The following is a 27,556-nucleotide window of genomic DNA, read 5'->3' as shown; positions in this document are numbered from 1 at the left end:
TTCTCACTTGATAAAAGAGCTGCAGAGGGCAAAATAGGAGGGTGAGGAAGCAGAAAGAGTCGATATAGACAGCTCTACCAAAGAGGTGTGTTGTGAGAGCAATAGCTAGAGGAGAATGTGGGTCTATAGAAAACCTTATAAAAACAATTATAGATATTGAGCATATTTGTATGCTTAGGGGAATGAGCTAATAAAAAAGGAAAAGGTGATGATATGGAAGACAGCAATAATAGCAGTAGCAAATCAGGATCCAGTGTACAAGTAGGGTGAGTCTGTTCCTTCCATCTCTTCTGCCCCTTCCACCATGTGAGGAAATAGCATTGGTTCCCTCCAGAGGAAGCAGTGTCAAACAGTATACAGAAAAAAGGGACACAGAGACACATGGAGTTTGGACAAGAAAATCAGATTCATTAGATATAAGAGAGACTAAAAATATGAGGTGAATAGATGGAGGGTAGTGAATACTCAAAAAACCAAGAGAGTTCATCTCAAGAATCACCTGGGACTGATTGGTGGTGGCTACCTGGGGCTCTGTTGAGGAGATGGGTGAAGTCCTACCAAGCTCAGTCGGAGAAAGTGCAATGATCAGTGAACTGCTTCCCAATATTCTGACCTGAATCACTCATGTAGCCGCCTTTGACCCACAAGTATATGGATGCTTTCTATAAGTCCAGCTTTGACCTTTAATTATAAAGTTATTTTTTAAATGTTCAAATCATATTATAAATACTGTTACAATATCTTCCACATATAATATGAAGATTATTTGTTTTTATGTTAACAGAACAACATCTATATCATTTTAAATGCCTCTCAGGGCTTGCATTATATGAGTAGACCTTATCTTTGATACTTAATTTCCCATCATTGGAAATGCAAGTTGTTCCAATTGTTAAAATATGATTAAATATGTACTTGTAAAACTCCTCCTACTAGATTATACCTACTTTATGATCTGGAAGGTACTCTGAGGTCATGGTTTAAGGAGATGGACTATTGAGTCAGAGCTAGACTTCTGGAATTCAAATGGCTGCCACCCTAGTTCCTAAGTGTGCAGCCCTAGGTGTTATGTAATCTATGTGTCTCAGTGTCTTCATTTGTAAAACGAGGTTAATAATGTTTCCACATTACAGAAATGTTTGAAGGTAAAAGGAGTTAATATATGTTAATATATGTTAATATATAAATAATTAAACACAGTGCTAGAGGCATGGAAAGCACGGAATAAATGTTAGCTCATGTTACTGAGAGAGAGACTTACATTTACCCACCTCTAACCTCAGTGCCCAGCCTCGGGGCTGACAAGGGCAAGGGGTTCAATGAATTACTAGTTGATTGACTGACTGATTTGTATAGATCATCAGTAACAATATTAAAAGGTTATAATCCTAGTCACAGTCATAGAACTAAACTGGAAGTCTATAATCAGAACCCCAAGCCAACATACACAAAACTAATGTAGTAATCATTTTATGTAATAATAATTTGGAGAAATTTTACTTTTTTTGTTTTTAATCATTCATTTAGTAGAAGAGCCCCAAATGTGTCAATACATTGAAAATATTACTGTGAAAAATATTTTTTAAAAATTTTGAGTCAATGGTGGTGCCATTATTTCACCATGTTATCTTAAATTTGGAATGTTAGAAATAATCACTTTTGCAGTTCATAAATTATTAATTAAAATAGCAATGCCTGATCATTGTAAAAATTCAAATAGGATATAAGTATAGGAAGCAGAAAACGGGAAAGGGGACCTTCCCATCTCCACTCAGATGCTGCCACTCCCTGGGGTGCATCCTTTCATACCTTTCGGGTGCATATGCAAACATACGCATAGTCACACCACATGTACCCATCCAGAGAATAATCATTAAATTATAAGTCACACTGCTCTACTTTAACATTTTTTTAAAAAACAAACTTTCTAAGTGATCAAAACACCAGACTGGTGTTCTTATTCACTGAATATGTACTTCAGGTGATTTCAAGAGGAGCGAGTGGCTCATTGTAGTGGGTTAGTCACTTAAAAGCAGGTCAAATGTTTTTGTTCAGTTAATAAGCAAGTATTTATTTAGTGCTTTTTCATAAACATTCACAGGAATAGTTGGGGGGAAAACATGTGACCTGAACAAAGATCAAAACAGGCAGAAATGTACTTACTCCAGGATCTTGAAATTTAACCCTAAGAGCTCACGGCAAAGCCAAATAAAGGGTGGAGCAGGGTGAGGACACAAAGGAAACCTTCGAGAGGCTGGGAATTGTCTGAAAATGTTAAAACTGTTTTTTTGGTTTCCCATCATCCTTGAGGATAGAAATTATTGGTCATTTACTGTTCTTTTTACTTTATTTAAAGTCCCCAATCACTAACCCCAATAGACACAAAAGAGTGTCTTGGGATTTAGGATTGCATTTTTTGAAGGATTTGGAGAAACTTCCATTTTTCTGTGGTTGGTCTTTCATAAGAGAGTTTAATTTGATAGTTAAGCCTCAAATTTTTTAAGGCAAAAATCCACAAGTTAACATACATTTTGTTTCCAAGAGAACTGGGGTCTCCTGGGTAATAAATTATGAATAAAACCACTAAAAATGAATAATAATATCACTGCAGCTGCTTTGTGGAAGGACATAGGACAAATAAATAAACATGTGAATGAAAACAAACAGTAAGGAAGTTTGCTAATTGTGTTGCTTGCCTCTGTTATCACTCATTCATCCTAAAGAGGAAAATAATTAGCTGGTAGGGTATAATTACTATTTTTTATAATTCTTTCTTGTTCGAGCAGATTTAATTGAATTCGTGTAATGGGAAAAAAGTGGGACTTGGTAAAACATTTTCCATAATCATATAGGTTTTATGTTGCTACAATCTATATTTAACTCCTTAGAAAACAGTCCTACAATCAAAATCTCCTCCCTGGTTCTCTCACCAGGAGTTGCAGCACTCTCATCTTCAATAATAAGGTTTTGATTTTGACTTTTAAATTTTACTTCATAATACCTCAGTCTAGAATTAACTTACACATCATTAAAAAATTAAGCACAAGGGTTTCATTATACTAGCTCTGATGATTCCTGTCACAAAATGTGTTTGCTATTCTAGTTCCATGAAGATGGGGAGTCTTACCCAACTCAGTTTTGCCTGGCCCCCAACATGAGCCCATCCTTGCCTGTTCTGGGCATCATGCAGGCTAGCCATGTCCACCTCTCAGCCTGTTCATTCAGAAGTCTGTCTCCCCCATAATATCCATGACAATGCAACTGCACATGGCACCATTGAATTATTTTATACATGGTACTTACTTTGATGGACTTAATTAAACAGATAAGAAGTTATCTAGCATCCAAAGCATGAGAATATATTCCACTGAAGGAAAAGGAAGTTGAGTCTTTACTTCTGAGCCACCATGACAAGCTTAATTGTAACTGGATTCTTTGTCTCAGGGCAATCCTTTTTAGTGAGAGTTCCTTTTATTTTGCTCAATCCTTTTGATGATCTCTAAGCTTAATCTGCTTTCTCTTAATCTCTATTTATTCTCTGAATGATTTCATTTAAACCCAAATTTAGCCTAAAAGTTCCAGATACATATATCTGAATATTCTACTGAGATTTCTCACTAAATGTACCATAACTATCTCCAGTCACTTCCTCACCTCCTGCTCACCCTCACCTCCCTTACCCAAGTGCTCTTCTCCTGCATTCTGAAATGAGAGAATTTGGGCAGTCATTGACTCTCAGCCCTGAACAATCAGTCATGATGTCCTCTTGATTTTAATATATTTTCATTTCTCTTTCTTCTTCTCCATCCTTATTACCTCTGGCTTACATCAGGCTCTTATCTATTTTCCAGGAAGACAAGTTCAGATACCCCCTGAGGCTTGGGACAACTCTTAGCAAGTACAGTGAAATTGAAATTTGTGTTTGGCTATCAGTGTTTGGCTCCAGACACCTCTTAGTGTTGAGACTCAGTGGAGTGAGGTAGGTTCTTAGGAATAATCAAAAATTACAAACCACAACTTGCATCTTCTTTCAGGAGACTTGAAGTTTATCCTAACATAGCCACAGAAGATGAGGTGGCAAATACAAACTATTTAACGAATACTTACTAAATAACTATTCTGTACTCTGTGCTAGGCATCTAGGCTACAAAGACAGGACAGGGTGCCTATCTCCTATGAGCTCATAGTCTAGTGGGAAAAGCAAATGATTATAATTCAGCATGACCAATACAATGATGAAGAAATGTATGAAGTATTATGTGAGTACAGGAGAGAGGTGTTCACCCACACACTCATTCTGTCCTTACTTCAATGAGCAAGGACGTGAACACAATTGTGTTTTTGAGTGAAAATTCAAAGTACCCATAGAGGATAAGTTAGAGGGGGGGGGGAGATTAAAGATAGAGAGTACGGGGGGCTGGGGATACTGGGGATTGAACTCAGGGGCATTCGACCACTGAGTCACCTCCCCAGCCCTATTTTGTATTTTATTTAGAGACAGAGTCTCATTGAGTTGCTTAGTGCCTTGCTTTTGCTAAGACTGGCTTTGAACTCGCAATCCTCCTGCCTCAGCCTCCTGAGCAGCTGGGATTATGTCTTTTTTAAAGGAATTTCTCCAAATGAGGATAGAAAAGAGAATTATACACTATTGAAGTTTCAACTTCATTTTTTTTCCCAGAAAAGATGTATAAATGTAACCTAAACCCATAGCAATTTCTTTGTGAACTACTATAATACATATAGTTAAGGATATGCTTACTGTTGCATTTTATTGTTTGACTATTAACCAATAAGATATTGTGCTAAAATGGAACTTATTTGCCTTTATCAAATACTCTATTGGGCAAATCAAGCAAGGCTTGGATGTTCATTATAAAATAATATTTGCTAATATTCCAAATTTGCCTGAATGGATTTCACTTAATATGTTAGATTCTATGAATCTGCTTAATCATTTGTCTGTGCTTAGTATTCCTTAGAAAAGGGACTATTAGTTACAAAACCCATACACACACTGATAGCTGTGTTTCTTTCCTGTGATTCTCAGGAAGTACATCCCTGGGGGTGCTGAAACAGCACAGATTTCTTCATTTCTAAATTATTCCATGATTTTAGAAAAAAGATTTTAAAAGTATTTTCTCTCCTGACCTAACTCTAGAAGCTAGAAATAACCAAGCATCATATTCTCCTTTCAAAACTAAAAACTGTTTTAAACATATATATGAGATGTTTAACCTCTGTAAAACAGTCCAACAGCCAATCCTCATAGATAGTGAGAGACAGGACAGATATGGAAGCCAAACAGTGAGTTTTTACTGGTAAATATATTTGGATTTAGGTTCAACATTAGTCTGCTCTTTTAGAGAATATAACCAAATTCATACAAGTTTAGGTTTACATAAAACCCAACATGAGTACATACAGAAGAACAGCCTCGTTATAATTACCATATAGAGCTGAATCATTCACTCAAAGGTGAAAATGAAATTTTTAGATAATTGATTAAGACTAAGGTAATTTAGGGGGCTGGTGATATAGCTCAGTTGGTAGAGTGCTTACCTCACATGCACAAGGCCCTGGGTTCAACCCCAGTACCACACACACACACACACACACAAAAAAAAAAAAAAAAAAAAAACTAAAAAAAGACCAAGATAATTTAGGTAAGGAGGTTCTTTTTTCTTCTTTCATATCATCCTTCCTTATACAAAACCTTAAAATAATATTAGGAAACTTAAAATGTGGTCTACAGGATTCAGGACCATCTCAGTTCAGGTTGCCATAGCATTTTTTTAATATAGCTGAGCCCTGTACCTTCTTCGGCAGTTATTTTAGATAGCATTGAAAATGATCCACATTATGAATGTTATTACTCAAATTTAATTAACATGATGTTTTCCTGTTCTTGGCAAGAGTGCTTAACCTTATTAGAATGTGGTAAACAAATTTTTGAAAGTCATTTCTTTGTAACTCTTCAGGTTGAATTGAATATTTCAGTTTGGCTAAATGATATTTAAAGCACCATTAATGTGGAAGCACAAACCTGCAGTTGCGATTACATCATTCTCTTTTGTGTCTGTGTTGGAGAAGCTGTTCCTGGCTTATGTAATGCTTTTCTTCCTGCATATACCATAGCTCATAAGAAATAGCTTGATTCCCTATTGCTGCCTGACCATGCATCCATTTATATAGAAACTCAGTAAAAAATGTTGGTATCCTAAGGCTAAGTGATTTTCAATAAGAAATATTTAATTTCTCCAGATTTTTATTTTAGTTTCAAAGAACAATATATAATAGTCTCAATATGATGCTAGTCTTTGTGAAGCTCAAGAGACAAAACCAGACACTTGTGCATGCTGCAAATTCCTGCTTTTAATTCCAAAAATAACTGCTATAACTCTTGGTTGTATAGATCTTCCCTCCCACCTGGCTTTGGCTGGGGATGAAACAGAGGTCAGATATCTGCTCAGAATTATTCAGGCATCAAGGTTTAGAAATGTTAGCTAACGACTCTGATGAGACTTAAAAATTTTAAAACAGTAATTACAAAATTCTATGCCTCCTAGGGGCTGTATATTGTCATTTGGATTTCTTTTGGCATAAAAACAACACTCTATTAAATAATGCACTAGTATTGAACTGGGTTTTCTAAGAGTGCATTTCAAACATTGTATGTTTAAATTAAAGCTAAGAACATCAGAACATAAGTTCCCTATTGCATGCCCAAACAGAGATGTTACACCATAGTTGTTCATTTATTAAAAATTGGGTTTGACTAAACTAAAAAAAAAAAAAAAAAGGTTTGAGCAGGCTCTAATTCATTAAATTTAAATAGACACAGTTTTGTCATATTGTTGCTCCAACAGCAGAACAAAGTCAAAAATAACCCAGGGAAATCGCATGGAAATGGAAGGCGATCCTCAGGGTTATACATAAGGACATATAAGAGGAAAGGAGGGGTAAGACAAGATAATACAAATCTAAGAAATGATTTACAGTAGAAGGGGTAGAGAGAGAAAAGGGGAGGGGAGGGGAGGGGAGGGGAGGGGGGATAGTAGAGAATAGGACAGACAGCAGAATACATCAGACACTAGAAAGGCAATTTGTCAATCAATGGAAGGGTAACTGATGTGATTCAGCAATCTGTATATGGGGTATAATTGGGAGTTCATAACTCACTTGAATCAAATTGTGAAATATGATGTATTAAAAACTATGTAATGTTTTGAACGACCAACAATAAAAAAAAATAAAAAATAAAAAATAAAAAATAACCCAAACAGCATTGTTAGAGAAGAATCTCCCCATCAGGGTCCACATTGGTCCTTCCAAGAATCCTGCTTTCCTGACCCCAATTCTTTGTTTTCAGAGGAATGAATACAAGCTGACTCTGTGCTAAGAATCTTCTTGTGAAAGACTCATGACAAATGCATTTTTAAAAAAAAGATTCTACAGTTGAAAAGTGAAATGATAAGATTTTAGGAGACCACACAGGAGCTTGTGTCCTAGCATTAAAAATCTCCCTGTAAAAAAAAAAAAAAATCAAAGGTATTTTTATAAACAGGCTCTATAACTCAATATCATGGATATCTTCAATCTTGTTCACACTTTCACACACACACATAAACATACATATGCACTCCTCAAATTAGTGAATCATAATGATACATGATTGCTTATTTTCAAGTCAAAGTGTGATTGGAGTTTTTATTTATGTAAGTCTACAGTTGTATTTAAGTTCTCTTTGCAATACAGTCAAAAAACTAACAATAATATACTTTTATACAACCAGAGATATGAGAAATTTGTACTCTATATGTGTAATATGAATTGTAATGCATTCTGCTGTCATAAATTAATAAAAAAAGAAAAAATGCTAAGTGAAAAAAAATTAAAATTAAAAGTAGCTTTCAATTTTTTGACATTAAAAAAAGAAAATCTTGCTGTGAGAAGAGCAGAAAGATTAGCATTTTCTTGGATGGGTTGATTCATTCTGTAACAAATATTTATTGAGCATTTGTTAAATGCAGAGCATTATGAGCAACTTGAGGATGTGGAAAGTATAGCCTCTGTCTGTGAGAACTTACAATCTTCAAGAAAAGATGTTTATAATGCATATTTAACAACAGAATCAGCCTGTCAAAATTGGACCATCTTGTTTATTATATCCTGATGAGGAAATTACAACTTAGGTTTTTATGGTTTGTACCTAGAATGTTCCCCACTAGTTAGGCAATATAGAAATGCTCAGAGAGGAAAAGATTAGATTATAAGAATCATAACCATATCAGTGGATTAATCCATTCAATGGTTTTAGTAATTTAAATGGATTATTGGGTGGTAGCTGCAGACAGGTAGAGGAAGTAGGTCACTGGGTACATACCCTTGGGGACTATATCTTGTCCCTGACTCCTCTCCTCTCTTTTGGCTTCCCATCTACCATGAGCTGAGAAGTTTTCCTCTGCATGCCTTTTGATCATCATATATCTGCCTTAGAGGTAGCTAACTGTGAACTGGGACCTCTGAAACTAGGAGCCCAAAATAAACTTTTCTTACTCCAAGTTATTCTTGTCAGGTGTTTTGGTCAGTGATGACAAGCTGACAAATACAGAGGTGACATGACCTGGCCAAGTCACGTTGCTACCATAGACATCACTAGTAGAATGGAAAGACCACTGGTTGCTGAGCAAGCCACTTCCTCCACTACTTATATGACCTTGGACAAAAATACTTAAATCTGTTGAGACTTCAAAGAACTGATCCTTGTTAGAAGGCAATGAAATGAGAACAGAGACCACCTTAAGGACTGTTTCCCTTGGATTCACTACGACCAGAAGCAGCAAGTGAGAAACAGACACAAAAGGAGAATATATTTGAGCTGATTTCCCTAGTTCTTAGTAGACCCTCCACCAAAGTTTAAGGTTAATGCAGCTCCTTAGAGAGTAATAAGCCTAATAGGTCCTGGAAGCCCAGAGCCACAGACCCACAGATCCACAGCCTTTCATTCACAGGCCAACCTAGTTAGACATTTTAGTATTCTGTTTCTTAACTGATCCTTCAGGCCTAACACAGGTGGCCTGTATTTGTTAAGCTTTGATTTCCTCAAATCTGATATTTAATAATTATAGTAAAATGGTAACATCAAAGATCACTGATCTGCCTGGTGCTGTGGTTCATGCCTGTAATCCTAGCGGCTTGGGAGGCTGAAGCAGGAGGATTACAAGTTCAAAGCCAGCCTCAGTAACAGTGAGGCGCTAAGGAACTCAGTGAGACCCTGTCTCTAATAAAATACAAAATAGGGCTGGAGATATGGCTCAGTGGTTGAATGCCCCTGAGTTCAAGACCTGGTACAAAAAAAAAATCACTGATCACAGATCACTATAACAGATATAAAAATAATAAAAAAAAAATTAGACTATTGTGAGAATTACCAAAATGTGGTACAGAACTATGAAATGAGTTCATGCTGATAGACTTGCTTGATAAAGGGTTGCTTCAAGCAGCCTTCAATTTGTAAAAAAAAAAAAAAAAAAAAACAATACCTGCAAGTACAATAGAACAAGGTATAGCTGTATACTTTGTAGGCTCATCCAAAACCTTGAGCAGATGGCTTATATGAAGAGTCCAGCATGGTACCAGACTCATAAAGCAAGGGAAGGCTTTCTCAGTTGAGGAACTTAAAGTGAGATGCAAGTCTCCTGACTCTACAACCTAATGCTCTTTCTAAATAGCAACTGCCATTTACTGAGCATTCACTTTGTGCCAATAGAATGGTAAATTGAAAAGACGAAATAAAAGACTGTTAATTTTCAGAAAGTATTATATCTAGAAATCTGTTTAAATTCATTAGCCTATATGAGTTTATCAAAATTTATAATGAACTTAAAATGAGTTTATAATTAATTTAACATAATTAGGAACTTTCTTCATGAAGGTAACCAGCAATTAAATAAAGCAATAAAAAGGAAGAAATTTCATTTAGAATAGAACAAAAAGGAAGGGTGGGATGTGTGTGCATACATTTATAAAGAAAATTATAAAAAACTATATGTGCCATATATAAAAAACTATATTGGAATATATAAAATAAGATGAACAAACTGGCATATATTCTATATTATTATACAGAAAAACAGTTTTCACTAGGTAAAATTAAAAGTCCTTACTAACAAAGAGCCCAGGAGTTATAATGCTAATCTAGTCCCTAGGATATCCTAAGACATAAAGTAGAGTAATTAAATTAATAAATTAACAACAATAAAATGATTAAAGCAGGGCTGCAGATGTATAGTATATATAAGGTCTTGGGTTCAATCTCTAGCACCACACAAAAAAAAGTGTGTGCATTTGTGTGTATGTGTGTGTGTGTATGTATAAAAGCAGTGTGGGACATACAGAAAGAAATTTAATGTATACTATATCATAAAATTAGGAAAAATAATAATTACTTAATAATTGCCTATTGTACCTTGATAATTAACAGAATTGACTGGTTAACATCTAAATACAAGACAAAAAAAGAAATGTTTCAGACCAACACTTATATTATATACCAGAAGAAAACCCTAGAGGATTAACGAGTTAAAATATTTCCTTTAATTCTTAGCAAAGTTAGGAGGAAAAAAATCAAATATTTGTGCAGTCTTTACAGGGACGGATACTTTTACATAGCTAATGGTAACAATGTAAATCACAAAGGAAAAAAAAACAAATAGCTCAAAAACATCAAGAAAAATTATTATAATATAAAAAACTAAATTACAAAAGAGAAACACAACTGGGAACCACCTTTAATAAGATAATATATATAGCAAATACAGAATTTACTCAAATATCCAAAAGTATTAAAACCTCAAGAGATAAATGATCAAAGGATATAAATATACTATGCACATAAGAAGAAATTCAAGTAAAATACATGTATAAATAAGTTCTTGGAAAGATATTTATAATAGTAACAAACTGGAGACAAACTTTCCAGTCTGAGTCATATCAATTCGACAGACTATTAGATAGTCATTAAATTATAATTATGAAAACTGGAAGAAACTATTTAATGGTGGAGGAGAGTCCAACAAAATAATTTCACTTATTGTGCACACAGAAAAAGACAAAAATGAAAATCACTGTTGACATAGAATAGTTGACTAATGGACAGCTATACTAGTTGCTGAACGTTACAGACTTGAATGCCTATTTTCTTCAACACATATATGAAAGCAACAAGTTAAAAGATATCAGTAATATTAGAGTCAACTGGTACATTATTAGGTTTCTTAGAGTTGAGATCTTTCACCATGCCAGGACCTTACAGAGCGTTTATGGTTCCCAAAGATGTTGGAGAAGGCAATCATACCAAGAATGCGCAATTATTGCCACACCTTGGTTTATGGAGTCCTTTTTTGAGATGTCATTGTCACTGCTTTCCTCCTTAATTAAAAAAGGGGTAAATTCCCTTATTTTGCTATTTTGTGTTAGACTTTCTAAAGATATCAAAGATCCTTTATGGAATAAATAAACAAACCAACCAAGTTTCCTAATCACAGCACCTAATGAAAATTTTTATTTACTAATATTGGAATGAAGATGAAGAGGAAAACACATTTATTCAATCCTGGATTTATGATTTTTAACAGTCCAATAACCTCATCTTAACTACTAAAGGTAGTAGAATAATAAAACCCCAAATATCTGAGTATTTAGTATAGTTCATATTTAAACTTTTGAAAATGAAAATAAGTCTCAGTTGAAAAGTTCAGGTAAGGAGAAAGGAGCATTTTTAAAGGAATTCAAAACTGTGGCTCGGTTTCAAAGTAATCATGGCTGGCAGAAAATCAAGGTTTTCCATACTGAGTCCTAGGCAGTGACAGCAATGGGGTACAGGTTTCATGAATATATGTTTTTTAAACTTGAAATCAATAAGTGTAATATGAGCATTTCTTGGACTTTATTTGAATTTATTTGAATTTTAACAGCTACTGACAGATGTGCTTAGAATGAACAGGCCCCAATTCCCAAATAGCACAGTATTTCAAACCTATTTTAGACTCTGAAATGAGAGCCGATTCCAGGAAGACAGCTCAGAACCTTTTTCCCAGCTGCAGAAATAACTCCTCTTGTTACCCCTCTGACCTACACCAGGGGAAGCTGCTTGAAAAAGATGTTCTTTTGCCTACAATCCTTTTACCACTGTAGCCCACAAACGGAAAAACAAACTGTTGGCTCCTCTTCAGAAAACTCATGCTCACATCCCCAGAAACAGGTAGATAAATAAAGCCATAGAGTTCCTTTCATCCCTTTCCTATTTTCCAAAATGATCTTGATATTTTTGTTACCTCAGGGAGGCCCAGTGTACGTACAGCTTATAAAATGGGGCTCATCTACCAGTAATTAGTCACTAATGACCTTCCCCCCAAACTTAATTCATCCAGGGAGGTACCTCCCTCCCAACCCTCAATTCCTCGACACCTTGCTCCATTAGTCATAATTCCCAACTCACTACTGCACCAGTTCCCTCTCCCTTCTGGTTCCCACACCTTTAGATGTACAAAGTTTTCTCATTTGAAAGTAAAAGCTTCTTATCAAATTCTCCTCCAGCTATCGCCCTTATTTCTCTTCTTCATACCCAGGCTTTGGGAGCTCACGAATTTCTATTAAGTCAAATGGAAATTCTGACTTAGCTTTCAGACACAGTAATCATGACTCTATTAGGAGCCTAGGTGGCAAGCACTCTTCTGCAACTTAAAACAAACCACACCCTTTTCTTGCTTAAAAAAAATGCATGAATAATCCATGTTCATTATAACAAGTCAACAATACAGAGATAAAGACAGCATCAAGGTCTCCCTCTATGCAGTTCCATCTCTTATTTGTTGCATCCAACAAAGATAAAAGAATATTAACTCTATTTTATGGATGGAAAAAAAAAAACTTAAACTGAGAAAGGCTCAGAGAACATCCTGTGGAGTTCAAAAAAAGAACATTAGGGTCAGATTGCCTGGATTCACTTCTTGGCTTTGTCATTTACTATTTGTTCATGGGCACATTACTTAATACTTCTGCAGGGTTATTTTTTTTTTCCTTTTTCTGTTAAACAGGACTAATGATAGTACTTAGTTCATAGGGGTAGTGGTGAGGATGTCATATGCCCAAATGTGAAATTGTTAGAATAAACCTTACATGGTTGTGGTAAATGACTAGAGTGTATTGGCACATCTTGTTTACTTGTATCTTTTTTCTTTTTTCTTTTTTTTTGAACCCAGGATTGAACCCAGGGCCTTGTGAATGTTAGGCAAGAGCTGTACCACTGAGCCATATCCCCAACCCCTTTAATTTCCTTTTTGATCCAGGGTTGATTTAAGAGAGTTCTTTATTTATATCTGCTGTTATACAACCATTGTCAGAACACATTGCCCAAATTGTTTCTAATTTTTTCAGTATATTGAGGATTTTTATGTAGCCTCAATTTTTGCAAATGTCCAATGGGCACATAAGTAGAGGTATTCTCTATTTTCAGGATGTCAAGTCTCACATAGCACAAATGATGAGTGTTGACATTCCTTAAATATTTTATACATAAAAATTCTTTCTACATGTAAAAACTTTGTTCTTTACAATAATTCTGTGTTTTACAACAATTCTGTGTGGTACTATTATTAATGGTACCTCCTGGTAAAATTAGTTCCATTTATGGGCACTATTATTATGCCTATTTTACAGATAATAAAACAAGCAAATAAGTAAGATCATTTAATGGTCCAAGATCATTTAATTTGGAATTTGGACCCTACAGTCTGGCTCTGAACTCACCAGTCTTAATCACTACAAATTCCTATAGTTCATTGGTACATATAAAGATCAACCTTATTAACATCTTTTAGGTGTTCAGTATTCTTACTTTATTTTTTATATTCTATCATGCACTAAAAGATATAAAGTCACCTTTAACTATTGAGTTTCTCTCCTTGTATTTTCTACAAGTTTTGTGTCTGTGTTTTTTTACATTGCCTTTTGCAAAAAAAAATCATTCTGTGGGAGCAAATTTTTATCACACGCACAACAGATAAAGCACTAATCTCCAGGATATATAAAGAATTTAAAAATCTTAATGGCAAAAAAACAAGTAATCCAATCAACAAATTGGCCAAGGAACTGAACAGACACTTTGCAGAAGATGATATACAATCAATCAACAAATATATGAAAAAATGTTCAACACCTCTAGCAATCAGAGAAATGCAAATCAAAACTACTCTAAGATTTCATCTCACACCAGTCAGAATGGTAGCTATTAAGAATAAAAACAACAATATGTGTTGGTGAGGATGTGGGGGAAAAGGCACACTCATATATTGCTGGTGGGACTGCAAGTTGGTGCAGCAAATATGGAAAGCAGTAAGGAGATTCCTTAGAAAACTTGCAATGGAACCACTATTTGACCCAGCCAGCCCACTCCTTGGTTTATACCCAAAGGACTTAAAAACAGCATACTACAGGGACGCAGCCACATCAATGTTTATAGCAGCACAATTCACAATAGCAAAATTGTGGAACCAACCTAGATGCCCTTCAGTAGATGAATGGATAAAGAAACTATGGTATATTTATGCAGTGGAATATTACTCATCATTAAAAGAGAATAAAATCATGGCATTTGCAGGTAACTGGATGGAGTTGTAGAATATTATGTAAGTCAATCCCCAAAACACAAATGCCAAATATTTTCTCTGACATGAGGATGATGATCCATAATGGGGATGGGGTGGGGGGAGCATTGGAGGAATGGAAGAACTTTAGATAGGGCAAAGGGGATGAAGGGGAAGGGAGGTGGGATGAAGGGTAGGAAAGATGGTGGAATGAGATGGACATCATTACCCTAAGTACACGTATGAAGACACGAATGGTGTGATTCTACTTTGTGTACAACCAAAGACATGAAAATTTGTGCTCTATATGTGTAATATGAATTGAAATGTGTTCTACTGTCATATATAACAAATTAGAATAAAAAAACAGTAGTTGAAAAAAGAACTATATTCTGCAAAGCATAAATAAAGTGATTTACCTTTCATAAAAAAAAATTCATTCTGATTCAGTAAACCATCTCTTTAAGGATCTATTCTTGGTCAGAATTTTAGTTCTCCTCCCCATGTTCTCCTGCTCCTCTCCATGATGGTGTCTGATTGCATGGAAAGAGAATAGTTTTGTAGTCTTGTGACTGTGGGAAAGTAAAGACCTGTATGGTTCTTGGCTTCTTGGGGCTCCATGCCAAGGCTCTTTGTTTAGATCCTGGGTACCTTGCTGGCCTTGAGGCTAAAAGAGGAGGAGGTTCTTCCCCACTGATTCTTGCCCCCTCAGGGAAATTCCCAAGTTCTGGTTATGACTCTCATTCATTAACAGCCTGGAAATGCTTTATAACTCTAGGATCTCCTTCTCTAATCAGCTTCCTAGCCAGTCACTCAGTTATGGTTGGGACTTCTATGTTCCTCGATCTCTGTGAGAATCGAGGTCAGTTCAGAGCACCAACTCGAGTTCTCTCTTCATTTATCAGACCGCACCGTTGCTCTCTCACTGCTCTGCCACCTCTGATGTATGGAAGCATAGTTCATGGTGTGCCTCTCCTGTGAGAAATGGGGCAAAAGTCTGTGTTCTTGGCTTTCTTTCAATCCTTTTTGGGTTCCTTCTATGGACTCTGACTCGGAGAACAGAGGTCAGAAGACACATGTCTCACCTCTGAATTCATCTGTTCACATAGTCCTCTAGGGCTAGAAGGAAGGAGGATGCTCCCTACTTCATTGATTCTTCTCTCCACCTCTGCTTCTTTAGCTTTCAAGGACAGGTAATTCAGGAAGTGTTGGGTGAGGCCTGAGAGGCAGGCCAGTGATGGTAGTCCATGGACCACACTTTGAGTTGGTAAGCCACTACTTCATCCTTTCTGTTTTCCTGAGAGGCATCCATCCAAGGAAAAAAATATATCCAGCTAACATTATCCCTATGATACATTTTATTGATTCAATTCTCACATTACCCTTTGTGTAATGATATGTGATGTAAAACAGATGAAAACTTAGGCTCAAGTAGGTTAAGCATTTGCCGGAAGACACAGCAGGTCATTGTATTCTTCCCCTTCTCCTTGCTATTCCTTTTCATCTGCCTCATCCAACCATTGTCAAAAGAAGAACATGCTTTTCTTTCAATCCCAGTTTTGATTATACAAATTTTCATACATACATAGGAACAGGAAATAGTAAGATTAAATATATATGTGTGTGTCTATACGTGTGTGTCTATTTATACACACACACACACACATTTATATATCACCAATTAACATTTATGATATTTATTTCCTTTCTTCCATCCTTTTCAATCTCTCCCTCACCGTCTTTTTCTCCCCCTTAGTATTCATATAATTCTATAAGAAATATAATATACAGTCCATATTCAAATTTCCTCCAGTGTTCCAAAAGTGTCTTTTATAGCTTCTCTGCCCCCTATCTGAACCAGGATCATATATCTTCTTTAAAACAACTCATCATCTAAATTTATACTTACTTTTCTTTTTGTATTTTAAAAGCTGGTATAAATACAGGCGTTTGCACTGTGTAACATAAACACACAACAGTGGCTGTGTCATTCTGCTACTCTATTGCATCCCATGTGGGGACCCTCCCACTAGCCAGGACACAGGTCCAGTCATAAGTCATATATTATAGGGATAATGTTCTGCCTACCCCTGGCTGATTTGGGTTACACTGCCATTAGGCTCTATGACCCTGGAACCAGTCTGTCAAGCCAGGACTTTACACCGACCTGTAGCTTCTTACAGTTTCACCAAGCACAGTTACTTATATTTATTGTCTATGAGTACTAATAAGTAGAAAATTATTAAATCATAATTACTAACTTTCCTAGGGTAAATCATTACCCACATCCTAGCAACTCAAATATTTTCTTCCCTCTTATCTTTATTTATATGGTCTTTCTAAGAGGCAATGGACAAAGCTACTTGGTTAATCACTCCAAACCTCTTTTTGACCATTCCCTTTACACAGTTTAATGGATATTCTATGGGAAACAGAGGAAATTAACCAAGTGTACTTCTGCCACTCTTGTCTACCAACATTCTTTTGAGTCTTAAGAAAGGGCCATATTGTTTTGAGGTCCTCGGCTTTCTAAACTGGGTGGCCTAGCCCAAAGAACAATAATTCTGTACAAACAAGTTTGTTTAAAGAAGTTAAGTCAAGTGTGAAAGATCCCTTTCAAAACAAGAACTGATTAACAATATTTGAGGAGTCGAAAGAAAACAAGACTATACAATTCACAGACTCTCTTCATTCATCTTACAGAGAGTTTATCTTTTCAAAAAGTCACGCTTTTTCTGTTTCCCAGAGATTTTAAACATTTCAGTATTTCATGATGTGCAGATGCGTAGCTAAACCACACTCTTCCCAAGAAGCCTTCCTTCCCCCACCCTTGCTCATTTTTCTTCTCTAGTGGGCCACGTATTTCAGAGATTTTCTATTAGTTTTCTTTATTCTTCCCTTAAAAAAATAACAGAATCAGGATGTTTCAGTCCCCAGTGTTGAAACTGTATCTTACTCTTTTCAACAGTTTCTAGTCCATACCCTAGGACACGTGCAGAATGGAAACACTTTCCAAATGATTTCACACTCAAAGAATATTATCACTACTCACTTTCCAATTTTAAAGGCATAAAGGTTCCCTACTTTTAATAACCTTATATGTGTGTAGCCTTCTTCTAGGCACTTTGATGAAGAGAAAATATTATATCACAGGATCTGTAATGTTAAGAAATAAGAAATTCTCCAAGTGTCTGCCTTCCCACTATTCTGATTTTATCCAAGGGTCTTGGCACTCAACCTTGACTCTGGAATACAGACCCGGTTCAAATCTCTACCAATGAATTAGATCAACAGTTGCCTTGTAGCTTCACCCCTATCATCCCCCCATTTATCACAGGTTTTAGCTCCTGGCTCATTCTTACTTCTCTCTTCTCTTTCAGTGATTTCAATATACACAACAGATTCTTCCCACCCAGGCCTCTTGGTGCATTGACCTCCTCCTCTGTCTGTAATGACCTTGTCCTCAATTTTCCTCATTGGAGCTCAATATCGATGGAGGAGTAGGATTCTGATTAACCCCCTGCAGTCTTCTCTTAGGTCACTACCTCTTTCATCCTTACAGCCTACTCTCCCTGATATTTGATCTCAACAACTCTTCAATACCTGGGTCTTCCAATCCATTGACCAGACTACCTTTTAATGACCTTCATCCTGTATTAAATTCTAAGATCAATGATTGTAATTATGCTCTTGCCCTTCTTGCTTTGCTCTGACTAAACACATTTCTGTTCTCCTCACACTAAAAGTGGAATGTGGCTAAAAGGAAATTCACAACCAAACTGATGGGCCTAATTTCAAATTCATGACCTTAATGTGGTCTGATGGTCATACCTCAGTCCAGCCATTCTTGTAATCTCTAGAATTTCATACTTTCTTCTCTCTCCTCAGCCTTCTACTGCTTCTTGCTCTATCCTCATGCTCACTGACAGTCTTGCTTTCTCCTTTACTGAGAACACTGAAGCCATCAGAAGAGAATTTCACAGATCTCACTATCACTCCCACCCACCTACTAGCATACACACCCTCACACTTTGCCTTCCTGCTGATTCCAGAAGTAAACATGCCATGTTTCTATCTAACGATGACTCCTCCTCCTCCACTTAGGCCCTAGATTTTGTCTCCTCTTATCTATTCAAGAATATCCCTCCAATAATCCTGCTTTGTATCTCCTACAACATTACTTTTTACTCCCTACTAGAGTACTCACATCAGCATATACACATACTTCTTTGTCTTTCATTTAAAAAATTTTTTCTTTGACTCAAGTTTCCCCACCAGCTATCGTCCCATTTCTTTGAAGCAAAATCTCTTAAAAGAATTATGTATACGTTCTCCTTCTTTCATTTTCTTTTAAATCCATTAGAGTTGAGCTGTTAACCTGAACACTGCACTAAGAGAGTTCTTGTCATCACTCCATTTCTTTGTTTTTGTTTGGAGCAAATTCCTTGCAAGAATTATGGATATCTACAGTCTCAAATTTCTTTCCTTCCATTCCCTTTAAAACCCATTCCACAAATCAGGAGTCTAAGCTACTTGGGAGGTTGAGGTAGGAGGACCACTTGGGTTCACAAGTTTGAGACCAATGTAGGCAACATGGCGAGATTCCATTTTAAAACAAAACTGATGTTCCAACTCCTACCATGCCACTGCAAGTGCTCTCCATCAGTCATCAGCAATTCTTTTGTTGTAAAATCTGATGGTCAAGTCTCAGACTTCATCCTCTCTGACCTATCAGCACTACATGACACAGTTAAACACCTTCCTTTCCACATTTAGATTCCAGCTCACAGCACACTCTGGGCTTTCCTCCCACCTTCAGGGATTCTCTTCAGTCTCTTTTGCTGGTGTTTCTTCTTCCTGACCTTGTAAATTAAGAGGATACAGGCCTCTGTTTATCCACACTCACATCCTTGGTAACCTCCTCCATCCCCCTGGCTTCAAACAGCATGTATGCTGATTATCCCCATCCTATACCTCTCCTGAGCTCCAACTCATAATGTCCACTCGGTATTCAGTTCTGTTGCCTAACAACTCCTCAAATTTAATATGTCCAAAAGCAAGGGATTTTCCTGCAAAGATCTGTTCCATCACCACCTTCCACATCTCTGTTTTTAGCAACCCCATCCTACCAGTTGCTCAGGTCGAAAATCTTGAGAATCATCTTTGATTTCTCTCCTTCTCGTAGACCCCAATTCAATTCATCATGAAACCATTCTGACTGTATCATCATACTATACAGACCATTCACCTCCATTGCCATCACGCAGTCTGAGGAACATCTTTTACCTGTATTACTATGATAGCCTTCTCACAGGTGTCCTTAAATCTACCTCTGCTTCCACACTAATTTTCACTCAGGAACGAGAGTGATCCATGCAAAACATAAGTCAGGTTTTGAGTTCTCTGCTCAAAGTCCTGCAGTGGTTTACCATTTCACTAAGAATAAACCCACATTTCTTGCAACAGTATCCACCCCCCTCCTTGATGTTAGCCTTCATCATTTACTCACCCCAGCACAGTGGCTGCCTTGTTCCTGGATCACCCTAGGCATGTTCCTATCTTAGGGTCTCTGCTTAGCTCTTCTTTCTTCCTGAATGCTTTTCTCCAGACTTCCACTTAGCTCACTTCCTCAACTTCTTGGCTTTCTGCTAAAAATCTCATCTTTTTAATGAGACTTCCTCTGACCATCTAATTAAATACTACAATCTGCCCTTCACTCCCTATTCCAAGAACTCTCAATTTCCTTATTCTATTGTGTTTTTTCTGTAATATTTAAATTTTCTAACATGTTATATTGCTTACCTGCTATTTTTGTTTATTATATTTCTCCCTGCTAAAATGTAAACTCTTAAAAGGGAAAAATTCTTTGTTCTGTTCATTGACATATATGAAGGGGCTAGGAGTGCCAGGCACACAGTAGATACACAATAAATATTGGTAGAGCAGTTTAAAATTTAAAAAGACTTTATGTGCTCCTTGAAGGGTTGGTAATATTTCTCAGAATCTTTTTTTTTTTTTTAATCTCCAAAGGGATTAATTGAGTGGTAATTGAAATGGTAGGGTTTGGTTGGAGGAGGTGGGAATTGGGGTGTGGCTTTGGGGTATATATATATATTTTTTAAGTCACATCTTATCATTTTTTTTTCAGAATCATTTTAACCTCATGCTATTTCTGTAGACTTTCCCCCCACACTTCTGATTCAATTTATTTACAGTCTCTAGGTCTATTCAGTTTTTCTATTGCACTTCAGTCAGTGTTCGTGAGTTATAAATGTCTATGAAGTCATATATTTCATGTAAGTTTGAAAACACAATGGCATGTTTTCTTAAATTTCTTTAAAGCACTACTGTGACTGTAGTTTTCATTCCAAAACTTGCTTATTTGTTTTCTCTTGTTCCTTCTATTATCAATCTTTGATTGTTTCATAAATTTCTCCAATTACCATTACCTTTCTCTCTTCAGCCAAACTCTGTTGGTCTTTTACAGTGCTCACCAAAATTTCCAGTTTCCTTCTTCTTACAGGCTCAGGGGAGAATTATTAACATCCCTGCCCGCCACCCCACCTTGGAGTCAGGCAAAGGCATATCGCTGATTCTGGCTAATGGTATATACCACATCTGATGGACAGATTTAAAAACCTATGCATATGTAAAGCATTGTCTTTTCAATAAACAGTGCTAAGTCAATTACATATTCCTATGGGGGAAAATTATGATCCTTATCACACCATTTACAAAGATCAGTTCCAGATGGATGGCAGACATGTGAAAGATCTTGGAGAGGTTAGAATTCTTAAATAGGGCAAAGAAAGTACTAACTTAAAGAGGGAAATGATAAATTGGAACATATTAGGGTTAAAAATGTTTACTCTTCAAAAAGTACCATTAAGATAGTGAAAAAAACAACCCACAAAATGGGAATATCTGCAATACACATGGCTGAAAAGGGGCTATCAAACCTATACGAAGGATTCTTAGAAATAATGTGAAACAGAATATCCAATAGAAATATGGGGAGAAGACACAGGCATTGCCCAAAAGAAGTTATCCAACCAACCAGAAAACATAAGAAACGTTTTCAATTCAACAAACATCAGGTAAATGCAAATTAAAACCAAGTGACACCATTACCCATAGAAAGGCTAAAATAAACACAGATGGTCCTGGAGGCGACTCTCGAGAGACTTAAGAGACACAGTTGCAAGACTATGGAGTGGGTGTCCTGAGACTGAGCGGTGGGCCGTGCAACTGTCAGTGGGTTGGTGGGTTTCAGGAATGCTTCATCTGGAAGGAACCCTTACTGGCCTGGGGTCTGGCTGCTATCAACATGAGCACCGTGGATGGGATCAAGAAGACCCCACTCCTCCAAGTCCACAGCTGTGCCACTCCCGATGTGGGCTTCACCCACATCAGTGTCAGGGACCCTATGAGGACAGTGAGACACCTAGTAGTGGCAGAGATGGGTGACAGCAGATTGGAGGCCAACATATTCACACCACTGGGACTTCCAAACTGGAGGGAGGGCGCATCTGGGACACTGCAGGCAGTGGCAATACTCCTTAGATCCTAATCTATGGGGGTCATGGTCATGGAGTCACCACAATGGGGCAGGAAGTGGCACGGTCACCCACCGAGAGCCTGGAAACAGCCTCGACCTCTGTTGCAACTGATGGAAGCCTAACTTTCATGGTTAAGAGACACTTAGCCCAAGTGGGAAGAAGGCCCTAGAAACTTATGGCACAGAGAGGGCAGCCTCTGAAATGATGGCCAGGTCCAAAGACGTGAAGACTAAAAAGTGTGCTCTCTTAGTAACAGGGTATGAGAAGCAGATTGAGAAAACTGCAAGTCAAGAAACGCAAATGCAGGAGGAAAATGGAGGAATAAAAGAGGTGAAAGAGGAGGCAGGGTCCCGTCTCCTGAATGTGGAGCCCAATATGAACCCTCTGGAGGCCATCGGGCTGGAACTGGACACTGCCAATGCTCAAGCTAACTAAGCCTTCCAACAGCTGGAGCTCAAGCTTGGGTGGATGCGTCAATAAGACCTGGAGATGAGAAACTACATCATTCAGAACACCACTCTTCAGAACCACCGCAGCTGTATCCAGGTATTAGGACCCAAGATGAAGAGATGTTAACCAATATGACCAATCTGGAGGTGAAGGAGCTCACACACCATAGGACAAGTTGCAAGTTCAAGTTCTTTCAAAGAAATCCCTTCTTCAGAAACAAACTGATAATCAAAGAGTATGAGGTCGAATCCTCTGGCCAAGTGTCTCTCATTGTGCTCTGATCATATGGCTCAAGGGCCATGAACCATAGGTTGGGAACCCAGATGTCCTCATCAACTTCTTCACCTGGTTTTCAGACCACAGTCATCCAGAGTTCGACAGAACTTTTGAGATGATCAAAGAGAACTTCTGGCCAGATTCCCTAGAATACTACCTGTTGCATAGAGAATCAGAAGTCACCAGACAAGGAAGCCAGTAGAGATACCCAGGTCCTTTGGGTTCTAATCTGGAATCTTTGCACTTGGGATTACTCCCCACAAGATCCTGTACCACCACCTCCTGCTAGACCTATGATTATTGATGTGCCTTTTACTTTTGTATATGTGTGTATGTGTATGCTGACCTTTCTATACCATTTTTTAAATGTTTTTTAGCTGTAGATGGACACAATACCTTCATTTTGTTTGTTTAGTTTTTTTAGGCAAGGGTTCTACCACTGAGCCACAGCCACAGAAAACTTTGTTTTCTCTCAGCCTCAAGATTGACAACTTCTTAGCTGTGCTGCTGAATTTGCACATGTTCTTCATGCTATTTTGCATTAACATCACATGATGTCTGGCCATATATGGTTCACACCTTTTTTAACCAAGCAGATGATGCTATAGATTGCACTGTTTGGACTCTACTTGTTTGCAGGGTTTCTGTTCTCTATATTACCATCTGGATTTCTAGCTATGTGTAGGCGCCTACTCTATGCACTCTTCTCTGGATTTGGCAGCATAGGCTCATGGCCTGTGGACAATTACTGGGCATTAAGTCCAGTGAGAAAAACAGTGGTCTGTGTGATTTATGTGACTTCACTGTTCTTCCTGTTTCTCTGATCACCTATTGCTGCCTGCTGCTGGCTATCCTTACCCCTTTGGGCTACTGAATAAATAAATTCCAGATTGTTCTCAGCTCTGCTTTCTGGTTTCTGGTAAACAAGAATTTCTAGAACTGGTGATGGGCCAAGATTTTTCTGCCAGAATACAAAAGACTTTTCCGTTCCTTTTCCAAAAGATCTTTCCAATTCTTTACGACTACCACCAACCACCTTCATCATCCAGAAACCCTACTGTTAGACAAGTGGCTGGGGTGACAATTTAGAACCCCCTATTTTCATGTCAAAGGCAGTTAATGGTGTCTTGGTCGAGTTCCAGATTTTCTCAGCTCCAACCAGTGAATTCATACAAATTTAGGTTATCTTTATTTGTCCCTCTTCCTTAGTCTGAAAATGATTAGGTGCCAGATGTGCCAGGGTACATACACACTTATCTTTAACCTCTTTTTCTCATGTCTCTTTTTTGAAAAAGTGGTGGTTCAAAAACACTGGCAAAAGTAGGCTTTATAGTGTAACTTAGCTCTGTCATTTCCAGAGGCTGAGAGGTTGTCCTGTAAAATCGACTGCCAGAGGCCCTACTGCCTACTCTGCTTTCTTCCCAGATTCAGTAATGCTTAGAAGGTTAAAAAAGATACAGATCTAGAGAGAATAAAAGGTGATTTCAAGTTCAGAGAGGTTTGTAAGGCTAAAGAGACTAGTGGGTGTTCTAAGCAGAGAAAACTGAACAAAAAGGTCAGAGGTAAAGCAGAAATTAATTAGCCAGGGGAAAACTGGGACTAAAAATAAGACTAGTTTGAATGAGAGCCTGTGAGGAAGAGGTATTTACTCTGTTAGTGGTAATGGGAGGAGAAATATTTCTCTCAGGATTGGGATAGAAAAACTGAAGGTGATTGGAGTGTTAAATATGTTAGCAAGAGAGGCATTCTTTAAAGAAACACAATTGTCTTTGGGTGTTTTTCTGTGGCCTTAAATTATGTAGAAGATTAATACTGTGCCCCTTAATTTTACTATGCTTAGTAAACTCCTGTTTCTCTATTCTGCTTATTGGGAAGGTTGAGCTATACCAATTTATTTTGCTTGTAATTAGGAATAGTTGGAAGAATATCTTTTCCGTACAATATAAGGAATTATGTGAATATTCATAACAATTTTCATCTTGTTTTGGTTTCTGTTGAAACTGTATCCCCCCAAAATTTAATTTGAATAACTTGGTCTTGTCAGAACCAGAAAACTGGAAATTATTGTCTTTGTGGAAAAATAACCTACAAAAAGTTTGTGGCTCTAATTGAGTGTCTTATTTGATTTTTTGTCCTGATAACAGCACAGTAATTGATGTGTCTCTTTCCTAAACAGCATAAATGCTTGTAATATTGCCATATTTGCCTTTCTTTATATGCTTGATAATAAAATAAAAACATTCTACTCTTAAGAAAAAAAAAAAAGGATAGAAAATAAGCTGGATACAAAGTACACAGAGAAGCCAGAAGACTCATTTTCTGTTAGGGAGAGAGTAGTCTAGTGCAAATACTTTAGAAAATTGTTTGGCAATATCTATGCACACCCTCTAATCTAGCTCTGGGAAAATACTCAACAGAAATGAATACATATATTCACCCAAAGACATGGATAAAAGTTTTTATTAGCAGAATTAGCACAATTGTAATACCAGACACTGGGAATTGCCCCAATGTTCATAAATAGTAGAAAAAAAATTTTTTCCTTGCTTTTTTTTTTTTCAGGATAAAGGATCAAACTCAGGGCTTTGTGCATGCTAGCAAAATAAGTTTTTAAATATTCACACAATGGAAGGATATGAGAAATAATCATGCTTAAATGAAATAATATTAATAAATCTAACAAATATGATGTTGGATCTCAGAAGATAAACATGAAAGTACATGCTACATAATTCCATTTATATATGAAGTTTAGGAACAGATAAAACCAACATGGTAGTAGAAGTCAGAATAGTGACTACTACCAAGAACAATGAAGGGTCTCAAACTACCCTACACGTAAGCCAACAAGTTAAGCTTCTTAGTTAATGGATGCTAGATCAGATGAAAAGACCTTGTAACTCAGTATTGTATCAGTATTTACACCAACTTCCTGAGCTCTAATTCCCATGAGGGAACACGAAGAAAGCCAGGTGATACTGGTGCACATACAGAATTATATAATAGGAAAGGAATCCTGAGTTTAGGGAACATGAATGTTTGTTTTCAAGACAGACATTATCTTTATTATTCTGAATAGTAAATAAACCTGTCACTTTTTCCTTTGTAAGAGAGACAATCTACTTTTTGAGCTTATAAGCAAGGCTGCTTTTTGCTCTGAGGAAGACACTATCTTCTAAGCTGTTCACAGATATCTTTGAAAAGATATTCTGAACACTGTCAGTCAGTGCCTCTGTTTACAAGATTGGCAAAAACATGGGAGACACATGGAGACCTGTCTCCCAATGTTTACTTTGGGGTGTAAGTAACTATTGACTGGAAGGTAATATATGGGGATAGTGGATTCTAAAGGGCTGGTAATGTTTTGTGTCTTTATTGAGGTGCTGGATATATGGGCGAATATATTTCAATTTGTGAAACTTCATTGAGTTATACATTTGGTAAACACTTTTCTGTATGTATATTATACTTTAATAAGCAAAGTAAGCAAAAAAAAAAAAAGGTCAAAAGAAAACCAAAAGAACCCAATTATTTTTGTTGAACCTCTGTGCTAGAAAATAGTCTACTTAAAATTGTGTTTCAGATCTCTTTGGGTAGGCCAAGAATCCACGGATGAAAATGCTAATAGGATCATTTGCTGTGCCACATTCAAATGGCCAAATTCCATTTCCTAAGAATGAAAATGCTCAATTTTCTAGGCATGGATCATCAATTTTTAGTATTTACAGTGCTTTGCTCATTTAGTTGTAAACAGTTCACTAATAATGGCTTGTGATGCTTCATTTTCAAAGCTCAGTTCTTCCAATGAAATAAATAATAAAATCCACATATTACTTAGTTCTCTTGTTTAGCAAAGATAATGCCACCCTAAAGACTGGCTCTAACATATACTTATTTTTTAAGATGGTCTCTATTTTAAAGTTTATGTTTGCTGTTTTCAGGCTTCCCTCTTTGAGGTACAAATATTTTACTTGATAAGAGTTAAAAACATTTCAAACTGCATCTTTGACACATTCAGAGAAGACTATAGCATTAATAGCAACAAATCTGTATAACCCAGGGATGATGGTGCATACCTGTAATACCAGCAATTTGGGAGACTGAGGAAAGAGGATCACAAGTTCAAGACCAGCCTCAGCAACTTAGTGAGGACTTAAGCAACTTAGTGAGACCTTGTCCCAAAATAAAAAATAAAAAGGGCTGGGGATATGATTAAATGGGGTGCCTCTGGGTTCACACCCTAGTAGCCTCCTTCACCTATTAAAAAAAATCTTGTGTAGAACTGCAATGAAATCATTTGGTTTGGCTTATTTGAACAAAATATTTCCCAGTTTTGTATATAGCAAGTTGCCTGGGAGATAATAAGGGTAATTCAGTGTTGAAAATGCAATAGAGTATTTTTGTTGTTTTTTTGTTTTGTTTTCTTGACTTTTCTTTCCTTTTCTTTCTTTTTTTTTTATAATTCCTTCTACCAATTCATGTCACATATTTTAATTTTAAATGGCATCCATATGGATGGCTTTTTCACCTAATTCCCAATGACAAAATTTTCACTTGAACAAACTACTTAATCCCAAGGACACAGTTTTAGTCATCTTTTCAATAAAAGGTCTGAAACACAATTTT

General features: G+C 36.8%; 2 protein-coding genes across 4 annotated transcripts in view; one reads left to right on the top strand and one right to left on the bottom strand.

Moving 5' to 3' along the window:
- The window catches only part of Acyp2 (acylphosphatase 2), a 147,535-nt gene that overhangs the window by 19,623 nt on the left and 100,356 nt on the right, over positions 1 to 27,556 (bottom strand). The gene's annotated exons all lie outside the window — the stretch shown is intronic.
- Tspyl6 (TSPY like 6) lies at positions 22,409 to 23,227 on the top strand. The gene is given in 4 exon segments (XM_026399910.2): positions 22,409 to 22,733; positions 22,736 to 22,912; positions 22,915 to 23,094; positions 23,097 to 23,227. Coding segments are annotated over 4 exon segments (813 nt in total).

The sequence above is a fragment of the Urocitellus parryii genome, chromosome 12 (genome assembly GCF_045843805.1).
Source record: "Urocitellus parryii isolate mUroPar1 chromosome 12, mUroPar1.hap1, whole genome shotgun sequence".
NCBI lineage: Eukaryota > Metazoa > Chordata > Mammalia > Rodentia > Sciuridae > Urocitellus > Urocitellus parryii.
This window is presented reverse-complemented; position numbering and strand designations above follow the sequence as displayed.